Source organism: Athene cunicularia (genome assembly GCF_003259725.1).
Source record: "Athene cunicularia isolate RWA chromosome Z unlocalized genomic scaffold, athCun1 chrZ_part1, whole genome shotgun sequence".
Lineage (NCBI taxonomy): Eukaryota > Metazoa > Chordata > Aves > Strigiformes > Strigidae > Athene > Athene cunicularia.
In genome coordinates this window covers 17,787,192-17,809,396 of record NW_020799142.1, presented here as the reverse complement: position 1 = coordinate 17,809,396, position 22,205 = coordinate 17,787,192, and the positions used below count along the sequence as shown (strand labels likewise).

The following is a 22,205-nucleotide window of genomic DNA, read 5'->3' as shown; positions in this document are numbered from 1 at the left end:
TGCTCTCATGATCTCTCTACAAATATTTTATCTCTTGCATGCTATCTAAACATAAACCTTAGCACAATAAAGTATAACTAAGGATCTTCAGTAGAACAATATACAAAAAATAGATTTCACAAAGCACTTCTATATTATTATAAAAATAGCTCTATTGATAAATACTTGTTGGGATAAAAGTGGTGTAGTAATGGAAAGTGCTACCTTACCTACTAACCAGGTATCTTGTCATAAGTTATAAATGTTTACATGTACAGAGATCATTGTTTAAAGGGTATAGTAAAGACTGAGTAAGATTCTGCCAGTATGTTACATGATATGATGACTTATTAAGAACAAAAACAAGTCTCCCATTAGTTTTTTCCAAACTATGTGACACAGGGTCTTTGCATGTAGGCAAGCATACAAAGCAGGCCAGAAGACAAGTTTTCAGATTTTTCAAATACTAACATGTATGAACAGAAGCTCAAATAAGAAAGAGGAGAAAAAAGTGTTAAATTTCAGGCCTAACACTTCATTAAAGCATTCACTACTTATGACTGTGGAATATCATAACTGTCCAAGTCTTGTAAATCAAGATTCATCGTAAACTGAATCTGTAATCTTAAAGAAAATTCTGGCCAATGCTGTCTTCTGAGCTGAACCCATACTATGAAAGAACATGTAATTTCCAAACTGGTATGGACGATAATGCTAAAGATGTAAATTCTGCACTGATATACACTATGTGCAACTCTGATGAACATAAAAGAATTATGTGGTTTACATATCAGACTTTTGTAGTCAGATTTAACTGAAAACTCTGTCTACAAAAAGGGATTTCTAACATCAGATTTTACAACCTCTGCAGCCTTCCTGGAATTGCCAAAGTCAGGAAATTAAGACAATACAAGAATATTTTCCTAATTCCAGCACTGAAGGAAATAGCAATTCTGACATAGGAACCAGATTTTGGCTGGCTTTTACCACGTGAACCAGGCAAGAAGATGCAGTATTTTTGCCAATGAATTATTTGCTTTCCTTCTAAGACTGCAAATGTGGAGGAGAAAATGGCTCTGTGTTACAAATAGATGGCCCATGGAATGGGGTCATGGCTACCAGCAAATTTCACATTATCCACTCAGTCAGCATATGAAAACAGTGGTGTGGGGTCACCATCAATCCCCTAACACTCTAAATGTGAGATTCTGGGGCAAGCCTTCCACTCTCATTACTGAAACACCCAGTCTCCAGCTGCTCTATGTCACTTAAAGATGCTGCTGAACACAGAAGTTAACACCCAAGGTACAGTGAGATCAAACAGCACATTTATGTCACTCCAGAAGGGAATTGTTCTCACTCACCATAGCAAACTCTTCCTGTAAATCCTTCACAAATCCCAGCAGTTGCTCTTTAAGGACTTCCTGGATGAGGTACTTCTACCCTGGAATCAGTAGTTGCCCACCTTCCAGACCAAGGTGTTGATTGAGCCTCAATGAGCTTTGGGCTAAGTGATCAGGGATTCTTTGCTTGGTGCTATGGAACTTAACCCACCTTGGTGATGCATGGTGGTGGGTGGCTTATATGCTATTTGAAGAAATTTCATGGATTCCTGATGTTAAAGAAGAATCTCACTGATTCCAGTAGTGCCTCCAAGACACAGTCACAAAGGATGCAGGATCCTGCAGTGCAGGATGCCTTACTTAAATCAGTGGCTCCATCATCCAGTGCTGAAGTCACAGAATTTAGATAAAGCCACAAGCCACCTTCATATCAATGGCCATTCAGTTGATATCTCATTGCTACCAAACACTCAGAAAGTATTGCCCGCAGCTCTAAAATTTCCTAAGTACATGGAAATACATATTCCAATGTAGTTTTGACTCTACCTCTCATGTTGTAATACAATATTTTCATGGTATCTAAGCAACAAAGTGAGTTCAGTTATAACTTTAGTCCCTTCCAACATGTCAACACAGTAAAAATTTTAAATCTCAAAATTCATTTAGTAAGTTCAATTATTTTCTGGCAAGTAATTATTTTGACAAACATACCAAGAGCATCAGTACACCATAGGTCTTCAATTCATTCTAGCTATTTAACTTCAGTCTTAACTTTGTTCTTAGAAAAAACTAAACAAAATGACATCATGGGGGTTTTATGCTAATTACAGAGTAACATGTTTTATGTGTGATTTAGGTCCTAGATTTTCCAGCCCTTAACCCTAGAAGCATTAGGGAGTACCTAATTCTAAACAGCAGAAATTTTCCTACTCCCAGAACTTCATAGGTGAGATTTTCAGTACTTCTATTATTTTTACTGAAGTGGTCAACCTCAAAACATGCAAACCTGAAGATCTGATTCATGGAATACAAGTTTTACATGCTAAATAAGCAAGTGAGCACTTGCTACGAAGTTTAAACAGATCCAAAATAAATACACCAGTCTTACTGTACTCAGCTGCCTTGAATTATTCCTATCAAGTCTCAAGTCAAGAAGCGAAGCAGAGAGAAGGAAACCTGAAAACTGGCATTCTTCTTGGAACACTAGTTAATTTTTAACTGATGAAAAATAAGACTGTTTCTACAGCAAGAGTGCATTAGATCTTTCCTTTCAGTAGCAAAACAGAGCTTTCAAGCCCTTAGGCACTTATTCTCTTTTAACTGTTCCTTTCCTCTATACTGTTCTGTGTGCAAGTGAACAGATTATTACCACTCTAAATAAAATACTACAGTTTGCTTTCTGTAGGACTTCCTCAAGAATTTGTGAGGCATAGATGCATATGCCTATAACAGACATTAAAATGTTTAGAAAACAAGCCATGTGAATAACAAAGCAAATACTTTTAAAGAGTTCCATGGCATCACTTTAAAATAACTTCTATAGTAATTTGAAAATTTAAAATCATTATTATGCAAGTTACATTATTATTCTTCCACGGTTCTGTAAAAATGTGGCTTCAACAGCAGTTGCTGTGGTCCTGTCACCCCTCATCCTCATCCTGCATCTGTCCTTCTATCATCTCAACATGTCAGAAAAAAGTCTTGTTATAGTGGAGGTAAAATGTCAAAATGATAGTCCTTTCCATGCTTGCTTGTATATCTTACACAGCTTGCTAACAAATAAGCAAACACTTGATTCTTAGTGCAAAAGATGAGATTAGTTTTCCACTTCTTAAGAGGCCCCTAAAATTAGGAGATTGAGTTCATAGTTGCAAGTGAGCATCAATGCCCTGAAGAGATTTTCCAAGAGGTTGGGCAGATCTAGCCTTTTCCAGGTTTTGAAGGACATGACCCATGGACTGAAGCCTTCCTTCAGCTAAGCTGGCTGTGTAACAACACAGCCCTTACAACTTGCAAGAAGTTTTATAACACAGCATGAAGTCTTGTTGCAGAAAGAGTTATGTTGTGATTCACTGACCAATATAAATACTATCTGATTGGAATGAGACATTAATAAAAAATAATCCCTCAATATTTCTTCATAACAGAACACCTTGTATTTGCCAATAAAACACTTGCAGTGGTTGTGATTACATTTTTGTTTCCTTCAGAACTTACATACATCCAGATCTAACAATTCAGCTAAAAGGACAACTCATAGATCTAAAGATTAATGGACTCAAAGCAACACAAGTAGGAGACAATAATTTTCTCACTCTACAAAAATATTTTAAATACCATGGGGAAAATAGCTCTTCACCATCTGGTTTCCACAGGTGTCACTCCATGTTCCATTCTCACATAACATTATTTTTTTGCTTACACTCCCATATTGGGTATAACAACAGAGTCAGCACCAGTAAAACCCACCAAGTCCTACACTTTCTTATGTTTCTTATGTATTGCCAAGTCTAAAGTAACAACATCTCTTCTGAATGACATGTGAAGTAAATCATGAGTGGCATCCTTGGGTGCTTTGGTAAAAGTAATTGCAGTGCTCTGACTAAATTCATTTGGATAATTACATGGCTCTCATTTGAAATTAGCCTGTTAGCTTTTGCTAGAAGAGTTTTTGTTCATTTCATTCTGCCAGCCTTTTCCCTTTTCTTCCCTTTCAGCTGTTACTGAATGGTAGCTGAAATAAGTACTTCTCTTTGGGGAATCAAGCATGCAGGGAATTGCAACAAGGAAATCTATTATTTTAAAGCTGTGTCAAGCAGGACATGCCTGTATTTCTTAAATATATACATCCAAAATGTGTTATTATCATGAGTTTGTGTACTTTACATTTTTGCAATTTACAATACAGCTTTACAAGAATGTCTGCTTTCTGTATTTTCCATTAAGTTCAACATGAATCAACCATTTATTTCTCCCCCTCCTCTAAAATACTGAGAAAGAAGCTTATATTATCTTAAAAATAGCCTCTTGTAAGTTAAAATCTTGCGGGTTTCTTCCTTTTATTTGTCTTTCCACAAGTATCTCACAGACTGATAGTGATACCTGGTATTAGCATGCAGCAGGCTGGTTGTGTTTTCGCAGCTACTTTCTCGTCCAACCACAAGATGTCGGTGTGACCCATTTATACTGGCACCGTGTTTCTCCCAGTCAACCGTTGCAAGTAGCCAACGGATCCCATTCCTTTCCTTTAAAAATCTGCAAGAGATAGAGAACACAAATATGTGCGCTCAGTGAAAGAGAGCATGGACTGACAAGTGCAAGGCCGGGATAACTAACTGCCTCACTTCAGCTTTGCCAAGAACAGCTCTGCTATACTTCCCTCGGCAGTCGGTGGTTCCCCCCACCGGCTGTGTTGCAGCCTTCGAATGCTCAGAAAAAAAACAGGAAAAAAAATCCGAGGCACTGAGCTGGCAATTAAGGACATCGATCCTGCTCCTGCCGGACCTGTTCTGAAGTCAGTTGTTATTAAAATGCATTGCTTGACTGAAATGTGCTGTATATATTTGAAGTGTATAGCAGCATAGGCATCAAAAGTTCCTCAGTATTACAGCACCACCTCTGTATTTAAATTTGAAAACCTGAAAATATATTCTGAATTGCTGAGATGTTCGCATTTCAAGGGTTTGTTTTTGGTTTTGGTTTTGTTTTGTTTTGTTTTGTTTTTTGAGTTGATATATGCTCGCTGTTAGTAACAGGTAAGAAAGATGGTGCTAATTCCTGAGCCCTTAGGTGGCAGAGAGAAGAGGGGGCTGGGACCAAGGAGAGAGCAGGTTGGGAGAGCAGAAAGAGTCTAATGGATTCATTACCAAAATCTTTCTGATTCCTCATCCTGCAGAGTAGAAAGGGATCCTATGAATTTAAAGGGTATTCAAAGCATCTTTCTTGCTAATTAGACCAGACAGAGAGTTACAAGTGCACTAAACATAGACATTTGAAAGACTAATGCAACTGTTTCTGGGAATAAATATAACTGTCCCACAGTGAGCTGCACTGAGGTGGTGATCTCTGTTTTCATTTACAATGTAAGTATAGGCAAGTTTACCTTTTCCCAGAGAAGATGGGAATAATTAAAATAAAAAATAAAAAGAATGCAGTATTCCTGCACAGTGCATTTATTAATGAAGTGTAAAATTGAAGTAAAATAAGTCAGGCTATCATCACAGAATTCAGTAGAGACAGTAATAATTTTAAGCGTCTCTAAAAGCATAATATCATAACCAATCAGGCACAGTGCTTCATTTCAGGGTTAAAGTTTCCTCATCAAGTGAATCATTGGCTAGCAAAACAAAAACCAGCTGCTTAACAGATAATGGGCAACACTCCAGATTATTTTTATTACTACTTTAGCAAGCCATACATTTGGAATTGCATTTTTAAATGATATCTGGAGGACAGTTTGACAGAAGAAAGACTAATAGTTAAATAAAGTATCATAACTCTCCTTCTCACAATGCTCAATTAAATGGTTCGCCATTAATGTAAGTTATCTTGAACCTTTGATCTATCTTTCAAAATTTCCTTACCTTGCAATTCGTCCTGCATGAGTTTAAAATAAAATAGCAACCCTAGAACTTTAATTATAGATATATCTGCTAATCCTGTTCTGCTGTCGACTCAGTGCAGAAGCTCATTTCTGATAGCTATTGAAATTCAACTGCCTCTTTCTTCGTGAGTCCATTAGCAACCAAATAGCCTATATAAACTGACTTGCCATTTTTACAGTAATGGAAGATGTAAGGACAAGAGAGTGACAGAGTTCTGAATAACAGTAGCCAAACAAGAAGGAATAAAAGTATCTCATCTGATTATTTCTAGCATTAGTGCAACTGAGGGAAATAGTTTCCATCATCATATGCCATAATGCATTCTGCTTTACATTACCAAGCCCATCTAGAGGGATTTTCTAGCAAATATACTGAAATTTGGAAATGCTTTTCCCTTTTCACTGCACTTTCATCTCAGATCTTGTTAACCAAACTATTAACACTTGCAGGTACTATTTGTCCTGAGATCACAGAATACCAATAAGATTACACCACAGACAGCTTTTGAGGTCATCAATCTTGCTCCCCAGACACATGTGGTAGATGAGATCATAGATTCAAGCTGTTAAGCCCCAGAAGATGAAGGTTACTGGGACAAGGTAATATCATTAAGGATTTGGAGTTGTCTTTACTATTCTGCTGAGGAAAAATAATTCTGCCCTCTCCTAGAAGCTGTGAAACATGATCTTTCCCTATAATTCTCCCTGCACTCTTGAGTCTGACCCCCTGACACACTGGAGAAGGCTCTGCTGTGTTCTAGGTCACTGAGATTGCAGGCTTAGCCCTTCAGGCACCCCCTCCTTCGGGCAGAGATGGTTATGGTTCCCTCCTCCCACCAGTAACATGGTTAACCATGCCCGTGTTTCACCTGTGCGCAACTTCTGCAACAACATTCAGTGCACTTCATAATTTTATAGTTTACCTAACCTGAAATCTGCTCTGTTCCCACTGTCAAGCTAATTTAAATCCCTTCCTCAAGTAACTTTATATTTCAGTTAGAAGAAATACAGTTGGTATCTATTGCCATGTATCCCTTGGCAAAACAGAATCATTAAACTTCTACTTCCATCAGAGTCACATTATTTGTCTCTCATTATTCATAACTACAAACAGCACAATTTTGCAATAATTGGATGTGCACTAACATTTTGCTTTTACTGCTTATGCATGAAAGCTGTGCATGTGTTGAAGCCACTCAAGACCCCAGCCCTATAAATAGTGCTCTATTGTTAGTGGATAAAAGATGAAACTAGTCTCCTGGCACTGGAGCACAGCACACCCTATTTAACGTTAAGCTCTGCCTGTGCTAAAAGTGAAAGACGACATCAACTGATAAACTAGTCTGTGGGTAAGGCATATGACTGGGAAGAGTTTGCTCTGACTCTGCAGCTTTCCCAAAGCAACAGGAGCAGCAACTTCTCTTTCTGCCTCAACAATGGCAGAAGCTGTTACAAGACACTGGGTGGAAACTCCTGTACGCTACCAAGAGCAGTTTGCTGTCCAAGAGCTGGAAGCACACAAATTGGACCACTCTCTATATGCTTTGCCAGGCCCTTCCACAGCTACACTGAACAACAGAAGGTGTATCACACAAAGTATAGCTGGCACCAGGAAGAGTGGCCAGGAAGAGGAAAACACACACTTTCAGGTCTTGCTGGATGTTGTGCAGTTCCGCCCCGAAGATATCATTATTCAGACTTTTGAAGGCTGGCTCCTGATCAAAGCTCAGCATGGACCCAGGATGGATGAACACGGTTTCATATCCAGAAGCTTTACCAGACAATACAAATTACCTAATGGAGTGGAGAACAAAGACTTGTCTGCGCTTTTCTGCCATGATGGCATTTTGGTTGTTGAAATGAAGAACTCGGTGGGAAACAATTAGAACCTTGACCATAGTTTATTGGTGAGATAAAATCATTCTTAATATAACAAAATAATATTATTCAAGTAACACTGCAGAGTGTAATAAGCATGTGGCTATATTACAGTAAAGGATAATCTTTGTATATATTTTTCATTATGCTGTTTATTGTTTGATGTGAAATGTTAGACTGCTTGCCTCTAGCTTCACACATGTTGGAAAGCTGGGCTTTTTGAACAGAATAAAATTTAGGTTAGTCACAGCAAGAGAAAAAAATAATCTATTTGATAACATATTGAAGATAAAGCATATTTATGAGTTCAGTAGGAGGAGTTGCATTTCTAGGGAATAAGCATGTCATAGTCATAATCATTAATGAAGCAACAGACAGGTTGTGAGTCATATAGAAATTTAATTTACATTCTGAAAAAATCTGTTTTTTGTAATTTTTGAGCTCAAATTCTTCTTCCTTAGGCTCTGAAGAAGCACATGAACTGAAGGATACTATCAAGAAAAATAAAACCACTATTTCCACAGTTCAAGCTCATTTACAAAAAAACCCTTGAGAGATTGCTTTTTAGAAGTGTGTTGCATGTTTGAAACTATAAGAAAAAAGAATAATCACTGACTACATTTGCTGAACATACAGTAAGTAGAAATGATAATTTCTGTCAAAGACAAATTAATTTGAAAGAAAACATTCAAAGACATTTAGAAAATTAGCATATTCTGCTATCGATTAGCAACTGAAGAAAAAATGTATTACTTATGAGTACTCAAAAGGATCAAATTCTCCTTTGTGAAGTCCTGGTAATAAAAAGGCATTACTCTAGCACAGATGCCTTTATTGTTATGCATTTTAGGTAGTCTTGTTTTTCAATCAGATGAATATTTAATTCTTCATTTTGCTTGACAGTTTAGGCTGAGATCCCATAGCTGCGTCTTCAGGAGCAAATTTTTCTGCCTATATGCATTCTCACACTCCTTGTGTGAACATGGGCTCTACATGAGTCTAATTATAAGTGTAAGAGTTCCTTACTATGCACAGAGGTTTAATTTCTGTCCTGGTGTCTCTCATTTAATGAGAGTGGTAGAGATGAAAAAAATCCACCCAATATATCTAGCATATAGTCTTCTCAACGTTAAAAAAAAAATGCTGTTAGTTTGTAAATACTCAAACACTTGAGGAGATCTGCAGCTGCAAGTCGAACTGCCTCCTTTTATGTCTACTGGAGATGAATATGACTGCTGTGCTATGAATAGTAAAGGAATGTGGAATGGAAAGTACCGAGTTAAATACAGACTCTTTATGATAGCCATCTGCTGTTTGGACAAACTAAAAACATATTCAAATGAAACTGAATACAAATACAATTTTAAGAATATGAGAAAAAAATCTGATAAACAAAACCCAGGCTCTCACTAGCTCAAACCAGAGAGTTCCTTTAGTTTAAAATGAAGGCCCTAAAGCTTGCAAATCTGCACATTCATTAGAAAGATTCATGTCATGGTCATTTAGACTTGAAGACATTTGAAGCAATTGATTTTAGAAAAGGGGGTAGTCCAATTCTTGCATTTTATTTATTATTATTTGTGCCAAAACTCACAATGAATTTGTACAATAAATGCAGAATAAGGTCTGGACTGTAAATTTTGATCCCGTGCAATTATTTGATTTTTTGAACGGAGCAGAAGTCAAGAGCCTAATGTTTTCTAACAAAGCAAACCAAATATAAAACATATGTCCCTACATTTCCAGTCAACCCACACTTTCCCTTCATATTGCCTGTGTTTAATCTGTGTATTGGTTTAAGATAATAAATGATCCCAGTAGAAAATCAGATCTGGATTTTCAACACTTTTAGGTCAAGAAGCTTCTTCAGACAGGAATCTAATGGAAGATGAAACATGGATTTAAAGAAATGAATTCTATATACAGGTCTGGATTTAAACTTTACACACCGATTTTATAAAAGCTTACAAGTTTAGACCCATGGTTTCCACATCACCTTATGGCAATGTTGGGATAGAGTTTAGGATCACCAGTTAGTAATCAGCTTTGGTGATTTCTGTTTACAGAGGATTCTGTAAATTCAATCACTTAAAATTATAGGGTTTTATAAAAATTATTCTAGCTATGATTGCAATGATGGTATTCATAGCCCTAGAGATGAAAAGGCAGTTCTAAAACATAACTGATTTAATAATTTGACATTAGGTCATGATTAAGCTACTGGAAACTTGGCAAGGAATTAGACCAGACAGCCAAAATCACATAATCTGTTCTATACATGTTAATACCATGGTTACACACAGCCCTGATTATGTACACAGTCCTGCCTCATAAAACCAGAGGAAGAACTTGGCATTTGACAGTTCTGTCATAGGTCTATTCACATCACTCCATACCCAGATATAATCACATCATCAGTCTGAAACCATCGGAACATACTGATCCAAACATGGCAGGAACACAGGTGAATTTTACCTTCTTTTGTACCCAGAGCTTTACAAAGCCTATGCCCATGCTCCTTGGTGAATGGGAACTTGCCCTGGCTCAGCACTCGAGTGTTTGCGTAACAGGGACCATGCTGGAGTATGGACCTCTCGCTGGCTTCCTGCATTTTAGCACCAAGAACAACGCAAAGTGCTTCTCTTTTAGTGGCAGTGTATCAACAGTTCTTGGGCGATTTTTATGTGTTTACCAGAACAGCATCAAACTACTTCGCAGAGCATTTCTGAATTGTCTTGAAAGAGCTGTTTACACGTATTGTATGTGATGTTTTATAATCTGATTAGAACTGAATGTCAGTGTCACAGAGAGAGCTGCTAATATTGTCCATGGGCAGCAGAATGAGAAATTTATCAGCAGCAAAGGATTTCAGAACAGCTATAGTTTAAGACAGCTTAAAATATGCTGATGTGATTAAATTAAGAACCCTGATATTGGCTGCCTACAAGTCCTTGCCCAGAATAAGTGACAAATGCTGCTTCAAGCCTTGCAGAGCGAGTGTTATGGAGCCTTCTCAATTACCATCAGTGAATGATTACCTTCATAATTGATCAGACTGTTCCTCCAAATGGATAAAGATATTTCATGAATGAATCTAAGCATGGTGAAAAATGCTTTCATAGAAGAAGAAAATGTCTCAATATTAGCATGAGTCTACAAAAACAAGGTAACAAACACACATTTCCATGTCATCCATCTCTGGGGGCAGGAAGCCCACAATGCCTTGGACTTGTTGCCTTTTTATAGTTTCTGCTGCATCCAAGGCATCTGAGATCTCTCTACACAATCTGACACTTGTGGTGCAGTGAACCCAGGCTGACACCCATCAGCCACTCAGTAACTGCTCAGCTACAGCCCTGGACACTGGAAAAGAGGAAAGGAAATCCCCGGGGTATCATAGTGGCAACATTCCCTCTAAGAGTGGTAGGTCTTCTGTTCCTTACTTGGTTCATAGCCAGGAAACAAAATGTGCTTTTTCACCTGAGTAATGCTACAAGATTTGGCTTTTAATGGGAGCAGGAATATTTCTGAAAATATTGAGTGCACCGTCTCTTTTCCGACTACCAGAAAACAACAGCTGGCCCCTGTCATCCAGAGGACAGCATCTCAATGGCCCTACACTCTGAGCACAGGGGTTAAGTCTAAGGACTTAGACCTGTATGTTACATCAGAGATACATGAGCTGGCCCCACTTGTGCTATCTCTGGAGCCAGAAGTACTGTCCCTGTGTGCCAACACAGGTCCAGAAATCCCAGCCTGTCCGCTGTGCTCAGAGTAAACAAATCATCCCTTATTAAAAGTATTTTCACAAATGGAGAAATACGGCACTACAGCTACAGCTCAGGATTCCCTGTCCAGGTTAGTGCTAGCATGGTGGTCTCAGCTCTCTGCACCACGGTGGGCTGTAGCCTCACCAGAAATCCCATCAATCCTTTTAAAAAGTAACACTATTTCGCCACATGGTAATATGCTGATGCCAGCATTTTCAGTAGGAAGTATGTCTAGCAGCTGCTTGCCCGAGTAGAACTGATGTGAGTAGAGAATCATTTACAGTTCCTCTTATGATCCTCGGTGTGTTTACCGTGCTTTGGGCTGACCCCAACCCCAGTGAGTAACGCTCTTCTGCTGTCAAAGCATGCTGCTCCTGAGCCCTGTCAGATAATGCAGATGCAGCAGCAGGCAGGTCTGTGCAAGGACAGGAGACAGAAAACTGTAGGACTAGGTGGGCCTCAGCATGTAGCCAGCAAGGAAGCCCACCAGAGGTGTCTCAGGCAAGGATTGGGAGCAGGAAAATCACTCCAACTGATTCAGAACATATACACATTTATGTATTGTCACGGTTTAAACCCAGCCAGCATCTAAGCCCCACACAGATACTTGCGCACCGCACCCCAGCGAGATAGGGGAGAGAACTGGAAGAGTAAAAGTGAGAAAAATCATGGGTTGAGATACAGTTTAATAGGTAAAGCAGAAGCAACACAGACAAGCAAACAAAAACAAGGCATTCATTCACCACTTCCCATTGGCAGGCAGGTGTTCATCCATATCCAGGAAAGCAGGGCTCTATCATGTGTAATTGGGTAGAAAATTACTTGGGAAGACAAGTGCCATAACTGTGAATGTTTTCCCTTCTTTCCTCTTCCCCTGCCTTTTTACTGCTGAGCATGATGTCATGTGGTATGGAATATCCCTGTGGTCAGTTGGGGTCAGTTGTCTCAGCTGTGTCCCCTCACAACTTCTTGTGCAGCCCCAGTCAACTCACTGTTGGGATGGTGTGAGGGTCAGAAAAGGCCTTGGCTCCATGTAAGCACTGTTCAGCAGTAACTAGAACAGCCCTGTATTATCAACACTGTTTTCAGCAAAGTCCCAAACATACTCCCATACTAGCTACTGTGGAAAAAATTATCTCATATGAAACCAGCACATGTATGTAAAGGTTTTAAGGTATAATATTCATACCTTCTGCAAGAAATATTTGAATTTTTGATAAAATTAGCATTTTTAAGGGCTGAGAAAGACATTTCAAAATCACTTCAAAAAATTTATGTTGTTAGTAAAAAAGGAGTACCTTGGTGTGCTAGGATGAAAGAGTAAGTCACCCTCTATCTTCAGCTACATTTCTTTTCAATTGCACATCCCTTCAATTTTCCCATCCATTAATTGTACATTCCCATGATGTAAGCAGATACCATAGAAGAATTTTGAAAACTTTCAATTGCTCTTACTAGAGCTGGATGACATGGGTGAAAGTCCGAGTGGCCTATCTGAACTAGCCAGCCCAAAACTTCTACAGTCAAATCCTCATCACCTCAAGCTGGTTTACTGATTCACTTTAAACTAGTCAGCTTGTGCAGTCATCCCTCTTGTTGACTCTGCATGAAATTGGTTTGATACAGCAAGGCTTCCTCACTCAGGTGCTGCCATGCCACCTCCAGGACTGCTGGCATTTCGCCCTTTCCCAACACAGTATCGATGCAGCACAGAGCTCAGCTGGCCGTTTCTGTGGCTGATTCCTATGTCCAAATCAGATCGTTTGAGTGGTTCCCTGCATGTGTGTGACTTCACATGAGAGGTAAGATGGGATCAGAAGACGTTTCGGGTTCCAGTGGCAGTAATTCCTTTATTATTAGTTCTACTCCTCATTTTCTGGGATATGCCACTCTCAGTCTGGATACCTGAGTTAGCTGTTCCACAGATACTGCAGCAGCACAGTGATGTAGGCACTAAAAGCAGGCATAGCTTTTGTCTGTGATGAGCTAATTGTGAGTTTGGATGTTTGGGTTTAAGTAAGTCCAAGTCAACTAAAAGCGACAGCATTACATCATAGCTATAATGAAAAAATTAATGAAGGGAAATTATTTTCAGAGTGTGGTTTGACAAATAAAAACTTAAATCTTGTACTCTGTCTTACAAGGCAGAGAGAAGCAGTGGTGACAATTGTATGCATTTAAAGAGTATTTCAAGTGTATTTTTTGTGAATTTGTCACAACTATTCAAGTCCTGCTGTCATGATCAGTATGTACTGTACAAGATGAACCATAAATACAGTCTCTGCCTCAGTGTATATATGAAGCCTTAGGGCTTGATCCTGGAATGAAACTGTTAGGGACTCAATGCAGATTAGAAGACTGAGATAAATAACTGCAGAAATATGAAATCTGAGACTCATTCTATTATAGTATCCATAAAAATATTTATCTGAGACCCTCTAGAATGTTCAGCCTGAAATGGTTTCAGTGTGAAGACAGTTATGTCTTCTAGACTGATGGGTTTAAAGGTCAGGAGGATCAGTGATAACCCCCAGTGTGATTCCCTGAACAGACCCCACAGCATTTCATTTGCTAATTTCCTCATTAAGCCCATAATATACTTGAAAAAGAACACATATTTAAGAGATCAAGTCTTTATTTACTGACTTCAGCTGATGGAAAACTCATCACATCACTCCATAATTGTTTGAGTGTTAATAATCACCATGGCCAAAAAAAACAGGTTTTCTTTAGCCCTCTAAGATTTGGTCAGTGATAGAAATTTTACCCTAAAACTAAAAGTAATAGTCTGGACAGCTCTTGGGACAGTCTTTTTACTATCCTGATGTTGTGAGTTACAAAGATACGAAAGTTTAACGTCTGCTGCTAAACACCCTCTTTAGTTACTGACAGAATACAAAGGAATTCAACATGAAAAACTGTCAATATATTTTTTCCACATACAGAGCAGTAATATTCATTGAATAACCTTAGATATATTTAATATCTCTCCTGGATCATCACTGGCAGTTTTGTCACCTTCATGCCATATTCATCTAAGCTGTTGTTAGGATTTTGTTTCTTGCTGAGCAAGTCCTGCCTGTTGTTCCACTGGCCATATAATTTTTAATAAGCTTTTTCTCATATCTACCAATTGTTATTGCTTGTATCAACTTCTTAATTTTTCCATTTCTACCTTCACTTGCCCATTAATAACAATATATTTTACATTCAGATAATTCTGCTTATATGAATACAGCTCTGTATTTATGGGTAGCTAATAAAAGATTCTTTTAAATGCATACAGAATGACCACAGGCAGGTTTCACTAATGGTATAGGATACCTGATATGTCTCCAGCACGTAAATCCCTTCTAAAACAAGGGTTTAATAAGGAAGTGACAGGCTGCATGATAAGGAATTCACACTATTGACATTCTCACCTATACACATACCAAACCAAACATATCAGGAACCTTCTTCACTGCTTCATCCTTTCCAAGCCTCTATGTTTGCCAAAATACCAGCAAAACCCAGAAGTTAAAACATTTACTCTAGAGTAACTTAATGCCATTTTCAGCCACTCAGCAATCCTCATCTGAGTTGACACAGGCAACAGCACGAGCTAAATGTTTTTCCTTGAAGACAAGACAGCGATCTCACTCAGAATTTAATGTCACTGCCTCCTGATAGCAGAACTCACTGTCTCATCTTAAATGCAAGCACTGAGAGAGAGAATGGAAGATACTTCTGCGCTGTGTTGGTGTGTGTGGCAGGGGTTTGTGGTAGCAGGAGAGGAGGCTACAGTGGGGGCCCCTGTGAGAAGCTTCTCAAAGATCCCCCAGCTCCAAGTCAGACAAACCTCTGGCCAAGGCTAAGCCAATTAGTGATGGTGGCTGCACTCTGTAGTAACATATTTAAGAAGGGGAACTTGTGAGTAGGAGTGAGAGTTGTGAGGAGGACTTATGAGGGAAACACCTATGCAAACATTGAGGTCGAAGAAAGAAAGGAGAGAGGAGGACGTGGGCCAGAGCAGACACTCCCCTGCAGCCCAGGCAGGCTGTGCCCCTGCACCCCACAGTGGTGGAGCAGATGCCCACTTGCAGCCTGTGGAGGACCCCACGCCAAAGCAGGGGACTGCTCCTGAAGAAGCCTGGGACTCTGAGGGAAGACCCCACTGTTGTAGTTCAGCACTGGAAGGGCTGCAACATGTGGGAAGGACCTACATTGGAGAAATTAGGGAAGAGTCTGCAGCCTGTGGGGGTGACTCATGTCAGAGAAAGTTCATGAAGGAATGTCTCCTGTGAGAGGGGCTCCATACTGGAGCAGGGGAAGAATGTGAGGAGTCTTCCCCCCTCCCTGAGGAGCAAGGAGAGGCAGAACTGATGGGACCCCCCATTCCCTGCCCCCTGTTCTACTGGAGGGGAGGACATAAAGAAATCAGGAGCAAAGCTGAGCCCAGGAAGAAGGGAGGGGTGGGGGAAAGATGTTTTTAAGATCTGGTAATACTTCTTGCTGTCCTACTCTGTTCGTTAAATGTTATTAGAGTATGAATTAAATTGATGTTCTTTTTCTTCCTCTAATGAGTCTGACTTTTGCCTGTAACCATAATAGGTCAGTCATCATTCTCTGTACTTACTTTTACTCCCTAAACTTTTGTTTTATTTTCTCCTTCCCATTCCTGAGGGGGCAGAAGTGAGCAAGAAGCCTTGTGGTGTTCGGTTTGCCTCTGGTCTCAACCCACTACTTTGATAGCCAAACTGCCATCAAAACTGGTCTGTGTCCTAAAGTAGTGAGAATTTGTTCTGGTTTCCAGACTGAGAAGTCACTCTCATAAGGTTTGACAGTGGACGGTAAAAACTCATAGATACATAAAGGCAAGGCTAAGGCTCATCCATCCTGATCAATTGACAGGTATATCTGAGGACCTGCCAGTGACTAGTCCTTCACCCTGAAGCCAGCATCTGCCAGCCACCACTCTGCACAGGGCCAGAGCAAATTCAGGGTTGACATGAACCTCTTCAGCCCACAGAACCCAAGTCATATGGATTTCTAAAACCCAGCAGCATTTATTTTCCCATTATAAACCCCAGAGTTAACACAGACACAGGCCCACTAAGGAGGTCCTCTCTGCAACTTCTGTCTCCTGGGTAACAATAGAGATACCTGCATGAATGAATGCTCAGTGCTTCATTCATGCTAAACCATACTTTATTCATCTTATACAATGGGTTTTTTGCCGAGATAACTTTATTTTCATGCCGCATTTATACAGCACATGGACATGATGTTGATGTCACTGGGATTTCCTTACCAGTTACCCATTTAGCTCACAGTCTTGCTTTTTATAAAGTGTTTGTTATCATGAAAGGTATTGGATTAAAAATATATTGGGATTACTCCTTAAGGAATTGTGCAGCTTAGAATAGAGCACAGCAAACTCATGCATCCTCCTTTGCTGTGTCTCAGTCTTTACATTTAGGAGGTAAATTCTGCCTGTATGCATGTCAAGGGAATGGCAGATGACAAGGGCCCATTCGTCTGTAACCACAACAGACTCTCAGCATCATCAGAATGTCTGTCTCATGTATACCCCCAGTGCCACAGCATGGAAGAACCATATAACGTAATGAATTTATCTTGACAGCATCCTTAGATGGTTATGAAATATTATCCCTTCAGACAGGGAATGGAGACAGACAGGCATTCCAAGCAATATTAAATGGAGGGTGGAGAATTTCTGAGTAACAGCCATCTATTACACAGACTGGGGCTGAGATAGCTAATATGTACTGCAAAGTTCAAACAAGAACCTCAGTGTTTCCACTCAACTACCTCCAATTTTACACAAACTGGTTTGAAAAAAGATGTGCAATACCTGCTTAATTTATTCTCCTATTTGAAAAATATTTTTTCTCTTAAACCTGACTGCATCTTTTCCTAAATTCCATAACACACTATATAGTGTCACCAATTCTGATAAATGTTTTGTAAAATCATACCTGAAAACATAAAACAGTTAAAAGCTAATCATATAAAAAAATACCCCTAGAATAACATATTTGTCACATTTATTGCATTTTCTACAGTGCTTTGTTAGTTCAAAGTCTCCACTTGCTTTTAGTATGGCAACTTCAGTGTTTAAAATAATTTCGTGCCCTCTAGTGGCAGCCCTGCTAGGCACCCTGAACTGCTACATTCCAGTTACAGGTGATGTAGAAACAGAAGAAAATCCGTTTATTTCCTTTTACATGAAATTTATTATCCATTTCTATAGTTTTAAAAAATAGTCATTTCTTGTTATGATAAGATAGTATCACCAGCAAAACAAAATAATCTAGAGAGATAACACAAATAGCAACAACAACAAAAAAAAAAGATAGCACATACTGAGTAAGCATTTGACTGAGTTTGTTCTTAGAAATTATACTGGTGAAAATTGGTCTATTTGTAGCCACTGCCTTGCACAAAGCACTATTCAGTGTGTTTCCTCCAAGGTCATTGTTTCATATCCAGACACAGTTTTTCCAAGGTCCACAGAGGGTATCATCATAATGAAAAGTCTAAGTGCAACCAGACCTTCATCTTCTCTCATGAAAACACACTTTGCTTTTCTTACTAAAGCAGCAAAGTGATAGCATAGAGGAAAATTAACAAAATAAAGAAGGAAGGATTTGGGGACTTCAAGGAAAAGTTACACTGAGGTGATAAACCCTTTTATCATTTTTTGTTTCAGAGCCTCTACTCATTCACCTTTTTCGAATTCAAGGTAGCCTAAAATTGTCACCTTTTCCCAAAGTTGTTCCCAAATTTTTTATTTTAAGTTTCTGCACATGAGCAGAAAAATAAATCATACTGCTTTGAAACACCTCTTTCAGCATGTATTCTCAAGAGTTTTGAGATGCCGAACTCCAAATTAAAATGAGATATCCAATATATAGACATTGGTAGATATTTGGCTTTAGTTTGACTGTGTTTCATCCTCCAAATTACAGATCACTAGGAACACATTAAATAATAGACATGAATTACAGGTTTTCTGTCTCAATAAAATCAGAATAACATTCACTTTGACTCTGAAAGTTTGATTCCTGATTAAGACAGCAGAAATTCCTGACCAAGTAAAGTGTTCACATACATGTTTTGTGCAGCTGTAAGTCACTATGTGCTATTCTTATTTCAAAATCCTTACTTATACTACTTTGAGCAGCAAGAAACAAAGGTCAGTCAATCCAGTTCTTCTACTTGGTAACATAAATAGTTGCTGAAGGCCTAAGAGGCTGGCTTCTTCAAACCCTTTAAGTATATTTTTTAGGGTGGCTTCCAATTTGCAGTTTGGTTCTGAAAACTAATTGTTGAGTTTTTAAAAATGTCACTTTTAACATCTACAACAGAGTGCCTGCACTCAGTGGTAGTCAGAGTTGGCTCACTAGTGGGAAAAAGACAGAAAACATCATTTACAACCCTGTTATTGTTCCAAATTCTCTTTGCAGTTTTGTCCACTAGGGAAATAATATAATACACTTTTTCCTTTCATAATTTTGTCTTATTGATGGAATCAGTGCCTAAAAAAACACAACCCAATTTCACATAACTTAGTTTTTGTTAAAATCTCAAGATAAAACCAGAATATTTTAGAGAATAACACTTTCACTACTTTACACTTATTTAAGAAATATTATCCTCATTAGCTTTACAGATTTTATGCCTTCAAATTCTGCTGGTAGCAGTTTTTGCACCTGTTGAACTTGATACCTTTTCTTGCAACTATTTAAGATACAAATACTGGACCAGTACTTACTAAGAAAACATCAGATCCAGGAGGAAGGTGTTTTGCCAATTATTAGGCCTAGCATAAAGGACACAGCCAGCATTAAAATGAACCAATAACTAAATTGTATTTGATACAAAAGGGTCAGTACATGGGTGAGCTATGGGGATACAAACAAGTCAATCAGATTATACATGATGGACATCAACCCCACTGACCCCAACAACGACACTGCATGACTGACAATGGGTGGAATGGTGAAATGCAGTCTCCCATAGAAGGGATGGGAGACAACCGAGTCAACAAACTAAATACATAAGGCCAAGGAAGCCACACACTGAATCTCTACACAGCCAACGCTTACAAAAGCCAGACCTGACTGGAGCCCAGTCCCAGGGAGGCAAGAGGTTCTTCCCCAACAGGGAACTCTGCAAAGTGCCTCCACCTCACAGACAGACACTGCCCTTTCCTGAACGTGGTCCCAGCTTTTATCCCTAAGTGGGACACCTGACCTTTGTTTACTTAATGTGGGATACCCGGGGCTCATTTACCCAGTGGCTCTCCCTGCCAGGCCACCGCATCCTGGAGGGAAGCCTAAAGGCAAACTCACCACCCCTTTGTGAAGGGCTGTGGGTGTCACCCATAGGTCAACCTTAATCTGGGGCTTGGAGTTGAAACCCCAGCATTTCAGAGGGGCAGGAGGAAGCAGGACAGTTGCCACCTCCATCACCAGACCCTTACTTCTTTGGGTCCCTTTGTCACAACGTTGTCATGTCCTGGTTGTGACAGCTGCAGCATGACCAGCACTGGCACAACCACTCGGAGCAGCAAAATCCCATTCCTGAACTGGCTTTGCAGCTGCAGAAGGAATCTTGTTTGTCACTCCAGGTTGTTCAATGAAAGCAAATCTTAAATGTGTCCATTTACACAAATCAAGTTAGGTTAGGATCATTCCCAGCACCTCATGTGAAAAAAAAGACTATTTCAGAGTAAACAATATTAATGATCAAGGACATTGAAATTAAGATGAATTGGACTGAAAAGGTTGGGAAAGGAATTGAATTAAGTGCAGTAAAATATATATAAAGCAACAAGTGATATAGAAAAGGCATATGAGGAGCTAATTTTCTGTAGCTTAACCTGTGAGGGTTCACATGAGTACACAAGACTCTCCAGATCAATATTAGGAGTAAATTTGGAAAGAACACAAAACCCCAGTCACTTATCTTGATTTGCAGTACTCAGAAATTGAGATTATCTAAGACCAAGGTTAAACCGATCTGTATCTACCTCCTGTCAGGGTTTTAGTCCTTACTCTAGGTTGGCCACCTGGGTGGAGGGCAGCACGCTGGACCGTGGATCAAGTGCCATGGCCATCTCTGCCTTTGGCAGAAAGGAACGACATCTGTGTCAAGGGCAGACACTGATGGTGCACTGGCAGCACACTGACAATCACTAGCCTTGGTGGAAAAAAAGTTTTGGCAGTTCTAAAAGCAGTGACAAATGCTGATGCAGGGCTTGAGAAGCTCCGCAGAGCCTGCTGGGGAGGAGTAATCATGACTAGGCCTGGTCACAGTGCTTCCACCAGTACCAACTGAGCAGGCAGGGAAACCCAGAAGCCTTCATAACAGAGTTGTGTGAAGTCAAGGTCTTCAGCTGCACCATACTGGGCAGCTGCCAGCTCTCTTCTCAGGAGAAGATTGATGCTTCTTACTTTAGCACTGATGTTGATACTCAGAATTGCTCTCTGTAAACTTGCTGCTGCAAATTTAGTGCTTGGGTTTGGAGCTGGTGGCACTGATGATCAACATGAATGTGTTCCACTGGGCTGGCCAGCGAGGAGCTGGTTGTGTGGTGAACTATGTGGTTCTTTGAACACTATTGGTATTGGCTAATAAAAACAGACTTCTAGAGTTAAGTAATAAAGGAATTGGGGGTTAAAATGCTAGGCTGGGGTGAACCGATGTATTAAATGTTAAGTACACAAGCCAAGCAACAGTAACAGAAAAATGATGTGATAATATGTGCACTAACATTGGAAAAATGAAGGTCAGGAGAAAAAAGCGAACAAAAGCAAACTGCAGGTATTGAGCAGTGAAACCAGCAATGAAAGGAAGCAGTGGCTCTTGTAGCATTCCAGTGAATTGTCCCTAGATGAAGACAAGTTATTTGACACAAAGGCCTTTGAGAAATAACATACACTTTGAACTATGTCAGAGAAATGAGGCAGAACTGTGTATTTGGCAGGATGCTGATGGGAAAACCTGAAGAGCTGGGGACCAAACAAGCACATCTCCTCCAGAGAACTTTCTAATTGTTTGTGAACAGGTAAAAATCTTGAGAGAAACTTGTATCCAGGGATGATTAATGGGATGGAATCCATGTGATTTAGACAACAGAGGACTAGGTGCCACAGGCGTTATGAGGGGAAATGACCAGGGCAGGAAAAAAAGCACCGGGATGAGATTTGAGCCTGTTCCACAGAAAACCAACACCACCAGCATGACCACCTTTATCGAGAGGGCTAAACCTCGCATTATCCACAAACTGAACTGCACACCTTCCTAACCCTAACTTTACTTTCCTTCGTAGGCCACAACCAGCTGGAGGAGGACCTCCAGAAACAGCGTAACCCCCCAGAGCACCTGCCCGACGCACCTCCTGTAGAGATGCCAAGGCAGCGACGTTGTCGATTCGTCCCGGTCACCGCGCGGGAGACTTGGAACGAAAACCAGGCCCCCGGGAAGGCGCGCAAGCTTCTTGGCCAGCCCTTGGAGAGGAGCCGAAACACCTCGGGGGGGGGTCGAGAGGAGTCGTGGATGTGTCGTGCAAGACCCGGGGGGAGCCACTGAAACGGGGCAGGCTGCGGGCGCCCCGGCCCC

General features: G+C 39.9%; 2 protein-coding genes across 2 annotated transcripts in view; both read left to right on the top strand.

The window, feature by feature from the left end:
• Nucleotides 1–7,287: 7,287 nt before the first annotated feature.
• On the top strand, nucleotides 7,288–8,458 carry HSPB3 (heat shock protein family B (small) member 3). The gene is made up of 2 exons (XM_026865739.1): nucleotides 7,288–7,832; nucleotides 8,265–8,458. The coding sequence occupies exon 1, from the start codon at nucleotides 7,362–7,364 to the stop codon at nucleotides 7,809–7,811; it is 450 nt and encodes a 149-aa protein (XP_026721540.1). The 5' UTR covers nucleotides 7,288–7,361; the 3' UTR covers nucleotides 7,812–7,832; nucleotides 8,265–8,458.
• A 12,908-nt stretch (nucleotides 8,459–21,366) lies between these two features.
• SNX18 (sorting nexin 18) overlaps nucleotides 21,367–22,205 on the top strand; it is a 20,508-nt gene continuing 19,669 nt past the window's right edge. Inside the window, exon 1 of the mRNA XM_026865791.1 lies at nucleotides 21,367–21,407. Coding sequence (XP_026721592.1) covers nucleotides 21,367–21,407 — 41 coding nt within the window. The remainder of the gene's footprint in view (nucleotides 21,408–22,205) is intronic.